This window comes from Macrosteles quadrilineatus, unplaced genomic scaffold (genome assembly GCF_028750875.1).
Source record: "Macrosteles quadrilineatus isolate MER2022 unplaced genomic scaffold, UCM_ALF_1.0 Scaffold_2__2_contigs__length_208266976, whole genome shotgun sequence".
NCBI lineage: Eukaryota > Metazoa > Arthropoda > Insecta > Hemiptera > Cicadellidae > Macrosteles > Macrosteles quadrilineatus.
Window position 1 is genome coordinate 54,009,758 of NW_026542595.1, and position 9,121 is coordinate 54,018,878.

General features: G+C 36.0%; 1 protein-coding gene across 4 annotated transcripts in view; it reads left to right on the forward strand.

The window, feature by feature from the left end:
* The window catches only part of LOC128985787 (TRAF3-interacting protein 1-like), a 68,302-nt gene extending 62,363 nt beyond the window's left edge, over positions 1 to 5,939 (forward strand). For all 4 annotated transcript variants that reach the window (XM_054405660.1, XM_054405661.1, XM_054405663.1 and 1 more), the window contains exon 12: positions 5,720 to 5,939. In XM_054405660.1, the coding sequence (XP_054261635.1) occupies positions 5,720 to 5,879 (160 nt within the window). In that variant the 3' untranslated portion in view covers positions 5,880 to 5,939. The remainder of the gene's footprint in view (positions 1 to 5,719) is intronic.
* The last annotated feature ends 3,182 nt before the right edge of the window (positions 5,940 to 9,121 follow it).

Sequence of the window (9,121 nt, forward strand, 5' to 3'; positions counted from 1 at the left end):
CTGGATTGGATTGGTTGTAGTCGTGTCAAAGAATTTTATCAGTTAGATAGTAGAATGTTACCAGGAGCAAAAGATAAATATAGTATAAGTCAAAATGTTTACATGCAAAGAATGTTACTATTATGTAATCTCAATAATATATGAACTATTCTCCTGCTACAAATGGGACAACCCATTTGGACAAAATAGGATTTTCCAAATTTTGTACATTGCGACCAAAGTGGTGTATTTCTGCTGGTGCTTCGGGCACTCATTCGGTTTGTGTTTGTAGTATTCGTCAAAATGTTAAACTACTTCTTGATGCTATCAAGATTAAAGAAATACGACTTAAAAAAGTTAATGTTTTGTGATCCTGAAAATTCAGACTGCTTGCTTAGACATTGTGATGAATGCTCATCAAATGATGCAATAAATTGAGTTTACTTAGTGGATGAGCACCGACTGACAAGAATTAGTCAGGCAAACAACAAGCAAATAAGAATTAATGAAATTGCTTGTTGATAAGCTTCAGAATCTAATTCCCCACTCTTTCATCGCAATATCCCAAGCTAAGTCTTTAAAACATCTTAAAAAAAAAGAAACCCTTTCTCCTAACGATGCATTACTACATTATACACTACATTTATGGACTAAGTGAAAACTATTCTTTTGTAATTCAAAATGAAATTCAGAGCTGTCACTGGTCAAGAGGTGGTTGTACGTACACTTAATCCCTTACGGTATGTGTTTATTTGGCAGGGAGGGGGAACTTAAGGGGATTTGCCACTGAAAATAGGTAAAAATCATGAAAATTAAAAAAAAATATTTTTTTTCATTTCTTTGTACATTGGACCCTATTACATCCAAAAAAGTATGATATAATACATGTCTGAATGTTATTATATATTATAACCAACGGGTTTCACTCTTTACGATAGATACAAGATCATAGGACACCTTCTTATTCAAACGCGGTCACCTATAATTTATATTTAGAAGTAAACCAAAATTTTTATATTTTTTGTTAAATTATACCCTACTAGAAAAAAAATAGTTGCACGACTTTCCTAATTTAATAAAAAAAATCACCCTTTTCAGTGGCGAGGTTTCAAATCACTGTTTCATTAGTGATGACTTGGATCATGATGTCTCTTTTTTTTAATGCCGTCCAACGAGAAATGATGAAATGGCTGAAAGACAGTTATCCATCAGTCACAAAGGTGCATTATTTTATGGATGGATGTGCCGGGAAAAATAAAAACAGGAAAAAACTTTAAAAATAAATGTGTGCATGAAAACGATTTTGGGATTTATGCTGAGCACTCCTTTTAGGCCGGCCACACACAGAACCAGGCAGGTCGGGGCGCGACAGGGCACGATGAGACGCCCTGTCTTGTTGCTGTCACACACAGAATGAGGCAGGGCACGTCAAGTAAAAAGTTTAGCCCCCATAAACCTGAAAATTAATATAGGATTTTTTATTTCTGAGCCTTGAGCCGATTTAGCCAACTTTTCAATTTTATTTTATACTTGGGAGCAGAATAGAAAACAAAATTCAAAGTCATACCTCCAGAGGAGTGGTTATTGAAACCCTTAATATATGAACGTTGGCCCTCTCTTTCCTCAGTTATCAATGCCAAGATAAACTATTAGGTATTCAACCACTGTAGTAATATCACTACTTCACTACGACTTGTATAGTCTTATCAAAGGGTGTAATCTTTGGTCGTATACATTTTTAGTCTTATATGTAAATTATATTAGTTGTAAAATAATCCTTATCAAAATTAGCCTGTAAGGGAATAAATCACATGACCGCGCATGCGCAGAATGTTCTGCCCGGCAGCGACTTGCCTCGGGGCATAATTTTGGAGACCTTCGCATTTTGCCCTGAGGGCGCCCGGGGGCGTCTTTTCGGCCCGGCCCTGTGTGTGGAGCTCCATAAGCGCCCGTGCAATTCCCGTCGCACAAGACGCCCCGAGGCAAAATGCCCTGTCGCGCCCCGCCTTGCCTAGTTCTGTGTGTGGCCGGCCTTATGCCACAAGCCATGGTAAGTCAACCTGCGATGGTCTTGGATGTACCATAAAACGCACACTTCGAAAACCAAGCCCTTAATGACCTGATCATGAACAAATGACTACTGCAGCTGCTGTGTTTGACTTTTGTAAATCAAGCATTGAGAAAATAAACTTTCACTATTTATCAAAGGCTAAAAATGATGAATTGCGGATCAAACTGTTAGAGGGATTTTCACTAACAAGAACTGTGCCAGGAAGCATTTTTCACCACTATAAACCGATTTCTAGTGATTCCTTTAGAAATTAGAAGGCTAACAGCGGCCATAGATCCAAATATTTTATTTCTTCATTTACAGAGGGCAATTTGTGGCAGCCATCTTCAAAGCCCACACCATACTCATATGTTGCTGCAGTGTATGATTACTATTGGTTTTTTGCTCTTGTGAGGAATACTTCAGATGAAGATGAAGTCGCTGAACTAGTGTTCATGCATCCACATGGTCCTAGTAAATCATTTTACTGGCCACAATGAGAAGATTCCTGTTTTATCCCTTTTTATAACATTTTATGTTCAGTTGGTGCTCCACAAACAAGTTCTACAGGTAGAGCTTATTACTTTACAACCAAGGATTTAGAGCTGGCTGAAACAAACCTGAAAAAAATGGTATACTAGCAAGTCCTCACTAGAAAAACAAGCCATGCTGCAGGATCCTTGACGTCACACTAGTGGATAAATTTCATTGATAAATTCATTGCCATCACTATTCCCATATGTTTAGGTAAATAAACAATACTGGCCAAAACTGAGCTGGCTTTTTGTAAGATTTTAATGGTAAGAGTTTAGTAGTACAACTATCCACCACTGTGACGTAGCACCACTGCCCGTGCTGCAGCATGGCCTGTTTTTTCTAGTGGGGCCTTGGTACTAGTCAGGAAAGACTTGGAAATTCTGCCAAATCAAAATAACTGTGTATGTGTGTAATCTCTTGCCATGAAATTTGCTCAAATTGTAAATCAGCCAATAATAAACTAACATTCGCCTATTTTGTTACAATCATTTAAAGTTAAACCGCTCAGAAGCTTTTAGCTTTAAATTTGTTTAAGGAAATATCAAGTAATCTGCAAAAACGTAATTTAATATTGTCAAAGAACAACAGGACTTAGGTAAATTAAGCTTTCAAAACTGCAAACTCTTGTAGTATTTTTTTTTTAAATACAAGATATATTTTACTAAATCTTTATCTTTAATTAATATTTATTATTATTATTATTGATTTGTCATAGCTTTAAGGAAAATTCTGCAAAAACATAATTGTTCTAGCTGGTTGGAGAAAAAAGTTATAGCCGTTTTTCACAATCCATGTTGTGTCAAATTCAAAAAAATTAAATAAAAAAATAAAAATGTTTATTAATTTTATATTATATTCTAAGAGTGACCTATATACAGATTTTTTTATGTTCAACTTGCCTGAATAAATTGTAAGTGTTATCTTAAATTGTTCATGAATAATTGAATTGTTTAGTCGCCCAGACTACATTCGGTTGTCAATTCCGAGAAAAAATTTCCTTTTTAAAAAGGACAAAATGGTGGATCACAAAAAGATTAATACAAAAAAGTATCAGCTTTTATCTTCAAATTTTTTCTATTTTGTACTTAGGACATAGGAATGACATTTTTTCAGAAAGTGATCAAATTCTAGGAAGGTGGGTTTCATAACCTCAATTTTTTGGGTGATTTGACATGGAATGACTCACATTCTAAGTTTGCCTGATGCTAATACTCGTTTCGCTGGCAACCCGGGAGGGCTTGGTCTCTTACCCGAGACCCCCCTCAAACAGGGCTATGTGACCGGTCTGAAAGCGCTTCGATACAATCGGTCTTGAAACCTAATTAACATACCCTGTAGCTTAAATGTAAAACAAGCATTATTCAGTGTTAGGTTACACACTCTATTTAAGGCCAAAAATCTAAAAGCCTTTGGACGCCACACTGAATAGGGCCGGGCGAGGCATTCTGGTCGAATTAAGCTCGGCTGATTTTTTATCAGTTGTCAATCGGTAGTGACCGAGCGTTGCCACACTGGAAAGTTTATGACTTACACCACTAGTTTGGTGATAGCGGATTGATGGAAGGCCACCACGTCTATCACTGCAATGGAAGAGACTGAGACAGTTTTGTGAGAATTTTTCCAAGCGTCGGCAATGGCTTTTTTGTTAACAAGACAATATTATTACAGATGCTCAGGAATCCTACTAATATTATAAATGAGAAAGTTTGGATGTATGTTTGGATGTATGTTTGTGACAAGTGAACGCGAAAAATACTGGTCGGATTGGGCTGAAATTTGGCATGATGATAGCTCACATTCCCGATTAACATATAGGCATATTCTTATTTCAAAAATCCTTTCGGGCTCCGCCCCAGTGGCTCTGGAGTTTCCCATGTTAACCTTATGAGAAATGGAATTATTGAATCTTAACAGCTGTTTCAATTAAACGAGTTGGTTCTGTTCTATGATGTTCAATAGCATTTAAGTTACAAGGATTACCAACAGGGTGCAGCACTATTATTTCTTTTACATTTATGACAACAGCTAATTTGCAACCATAAGGTGAGTGAGCGTAGCGAACGAACTTCAACCTGGAGGCGAGTTAGCGTAGCGAACAAGCTAACCTGAAGGCAAGTGAGCGCAGCGAACGAGCTCCAACCTAAAGGTGAGTGAGCGTAGCGAACAAACTTCAACCAGGACGTGATTGAGCCATGCGAACGAGATAATCTTGAAAATTAAGAAGTTAAACGGGGCAAAGCCCGCGGGTTACAGCTAGTAGCCAATATATTAAACCTAAACAGATGCAAAGTACAGTTGATAGTGTGAGTGCAACTGATCCAGTTGTGAACCTGGAAAGATGAAACCAGATCTCCGTATCAACGGTACGTCCAGAGTGCAGGTCAATTCAGATTCAGATCTTCGGCGGCAGGAATGGCACTTGCATTCAAATGGAAGTGGCCGAAGTGGCTGCCGGTTACCGAGCCCACGCGCAGGCACCTGCTTACTGAAATGAATCCTTCAATCTGGTTTCAGATTTTGCACGTACGCATACTATTTAGTTAATAAAATTATGTTTTTATAGTAATTTTTTTTTTCATTCTTACTTTTAGGGTTACTTCAGGATTTTTTTTGTTTTTGGTATGTAGGTTACACCAGTTCCTTACAATGCGATGTCCAATTTTAATAACAGGTTTCAGTGGTTCCCACTCAACGCAATATAGAAAGAAGCTATATCATTTCTAGCTATAAGAAAAGAGATAAATAATATAATCATGAACACCATTTTTCACTGGTTGTAACTTCACAACAGTTTCAGACGCTATAATTTTACACATTAATTCCTCATCCGACAATTCCATAACAATGACTGACTTGTTTCTTTGCTAACCGAGTCAGCACCGGCGGCGTATTTCCTGCTTCCACTGTAGCCACCAACAAAATATCTGACTCAGATTAACCAAGCGCCGAAAATGTGAATCTGTATCTGAATCGGCGTGCACTCTGGACGTACCGTTAGGTATTACTTGGAAAAAATAGTCCTGCTAGGCACATGTACAGTGTGCATAGCAATAATATATTAGTAAGCCATACATAATTATTTAATGCTTGTTTTTATGTCTGAGTGAGTACTAAGCAGCCAGTGCTGCCACTGATTGTGTTGGTGTTCCTCAGAATGACAGAGGAGTGTATTGAGCCGCTCACTCGTAGGTTGGAGGACATGCAGCAGCTGGTGGAGGAGCAGCAGGAGGAAATGAGTGTAGTGAAGGGAAACATCCTGCGCAACGATGAGCGGATCTCTAAACTGCTCAAAGCCCGAGCACCGACACACTAACCAACCTCGTCCTTGTTATGTTTGTAACTTTTTTAATATAAAAGCGAACATTACCTTACAGACTCAATAATTATCCCTCTGCCTTTTAAATTGTTTATTCTAATACATAATACAATTAATGAAGGTTTTTCCTGTTACATCCATTTTCCGGCTGTCCTATTTAACCAATTTTTATGATTGAATGTCATTTTAAAGCTTATAATCTAGCACACCTGTGAATGGCAATTAAATAGGTAAATTCCTTTAGGGCTTTGCCTCCTTGTGTTTAATTTATTTCTAGCATGCATTTTCAAAGAACCAGTTTTGCTGATCAACTTTCCTTATAACGGTTAAGTTTAAATAAATGTGGATTGTAATTTAACAGCTGTTCCTTCAGTTGAATGGTTAAAAGTCAGATTGTAAACAAGGGAACAAACAGCTGTGAATGTCTGGATGCACAATTATTTGGACGTTTATTACTATTACGTGGGATTAACGAGGAAACTATTTTTTTTTAACTAATCTAAGAGCTCTCAAGATGTTACTACTATCGAACACTGGAACACTTATAGACCAGGTCACATGTGGCAAGTATGATGATGATATTTAATAATAAATTAACTAAAGTAGCTCTTTTTCAGATTTAACTGCAAAAAGACCTAATGGATATGGACTAATTATAATAAGTGGTGTAGTGGGGCGGGAAAGTGATTTTTCTTAAGGGTTCTTAATATTGGTTAGCAAATCGTATTTGTCTGTGACAATGGTCAGTGTTCCCACAACCAATTTCATTTCATTTCATATTTAATCAAAATTCATCATGGGTCCATGGGGCTCAGGAAAATTAATGTAATAAAGTCATGGAGTCTGCTGAATTCAAGAAATAAAATCTAGCATACAAATCATGGGAGAGTTCTGTGTATAGTCAATGGTTATATTTACTATGGCTGATTCTAAAGTGAGTACCAGCAGGTCCGTGAAATTGGCGTACCCATATTAGCGTATCCACTTTTGATCATACCAATCGTTAGTTCATCGTTAGTTCTCGATAGTTCCCAAATTTTTTCGTTAGTTCTAAAAAAATAAAAAAGTTATAGCCGATTATAAGTGGGTACGCTAACTTCACACTTCCGGGTTCTAGCACGCGCCGTTTTCTGAGGAGAAATGTTTACATCTATATACCAATCGTTAGTTCTTCGTTAGTCCTCGATAGTTCCCAAATCTTTTCGTTAGTTCTCAAAAAATAAAAAAGTTATGAGGCATACAAAGTGGGTACGCTAACTTCACAATTGGAACATTTCCAGCGGGAACAGTTTTTTTACTATAAATGCCTATATCTATATTCCAATCGTTAGTTCTTCGTTAGTTCTCGATAGTTCTCCAATATTTACGTTAGTTCTCAAAAAATAAAAAAGTTACGAGGCATACAAAGTGGGTACGCTAACTTCACAACTATACAATTTCAAGCGGGCACCGTTTTCTGACTATAAATGCTTACACCAATCGTTAGTTCTTCGTTAGTTCTCGATAGTTCTCCAATATTTACGTTAGTTCTCAAAAAATAAAAAAGATAAGAGGCAAACAAAGTGGGTACGCTAACTTCACAACTATACGATTTCCAGCGGGCACCATTTTCTGACTATAAATGCCTATATCTATATACCAATCGTTAGTTCTTCGTTAGTTCTCGATAGTTCTCCAATATTTACGTTAGTTCTCAAAAAATAAAAAAGATAGAGGCAAACAAAGTGGGTACGCCAACTTCACAATTATAGAATTTCCAGCGGGCACAGTTTTCTGACTATAAATGCCTATATCTATATACCAATCGTTAGTTCTTCGTTAGTTCTCGATAGTTCTCCAATATTTACGTTAGTTCTCAAAAAATAAAAAAGATAAGAGGCAAACAAAGTGGGTACGCTAACTTCACAACTATACGATTTCCAGCGGGCACCATTTTCTGACTATAAATGCCTATATCTATATACCAATCGTTAGTTCTTCGTTAGTTCTCGATAGTTCTCCAATATTTACGTTAGTTCTCAAAAAATAAAAAAGATAGAGGCAAACAAAGTGGGTACGCCAACTTCACAATTATAGAATTTCCAGCGGGCACAGTTTTATGACTATAAATGCCTATATCTATATACCAATCGTTAGTTCTTCGTTAGTTCTCGATAGTTCTCCAATATTTACGTTAGTTCTCAAAAAATAAAAAAGATAAGAGGCAAACAAAGTGGGTACGCTAACTTCACAACTATACGATTTCCAGCGGGCACCATTTTCTGACTATAAATGCCTATATCTATATACCAATCGTTAGTTCTCGATAGTTCTCCAATATTTACGTTAGTTCTCAAAAAATAAAAAGTTAAGAGGCATACAGTTCTTAGTTCTTCGTGTATATTTTAGAACACCTCAAAATAAATTCAAACATTACCCACAGTTGGTCTTTGAGGGTCAAATTTTAGAAAGAAAAAATACTACAAATTTTCTTGGATTGAAGATTGATGAAACCCTGAGTTGGGATGATCACATAAAAGGAGTACTTTCCAAAATCAATTCAGGGATACATGCTCTTTCAAAAATGTCAGGCCTTTGTAATACTGAAACTTTAAGGGTAATTTATTTTTCATTCGTCCATTCACACATATCATTTGGTTTATGCATCTATGGTTCTGCAAACATAACTTCTTTAGATATGATTTTAAGAAGCCAAAAAAAAGCTATCAGAAAGATGTTAAAACTGCAAAAAGATGAATTTGTTGTAGAACACTTTAAAGGCCTAAAAATTTTAACAGTTTATGGACAGTACATTTATGATTCAATCATCTACGTAAAATCCAATCCTGAAAAAGTTACTTTAAACAATCAAACACACTCTTACAATACAAGAAGTGGGAATGAAATCCAGACTGATCAACATCGATTAAAATTTTTTGAAAAGAAAACAACCTATAATGGATCCAAATTTTTGAAATACATACCAAGTTATATTAAAAATAACAACTTAAATTCATTCAAACGTGCATTAAAAAGTTTCTTGACTGAAAGGGCTATTTACTCACTAGATAATTTTTATAGAGGGTTCTGGTTAGTTAGTTTAATTTAATTTAGTCCATTTAGTGCTGATGTTTAAAACCATTCTGTAACTTAAGTTCTTTTCTATATTTTAAGAATCTGTACTATTAATTTTATTTTATTACATATTTAATTTTAGGGCCCATGTTACAAATATTTTAAATGTAATATAGGCTACTCAT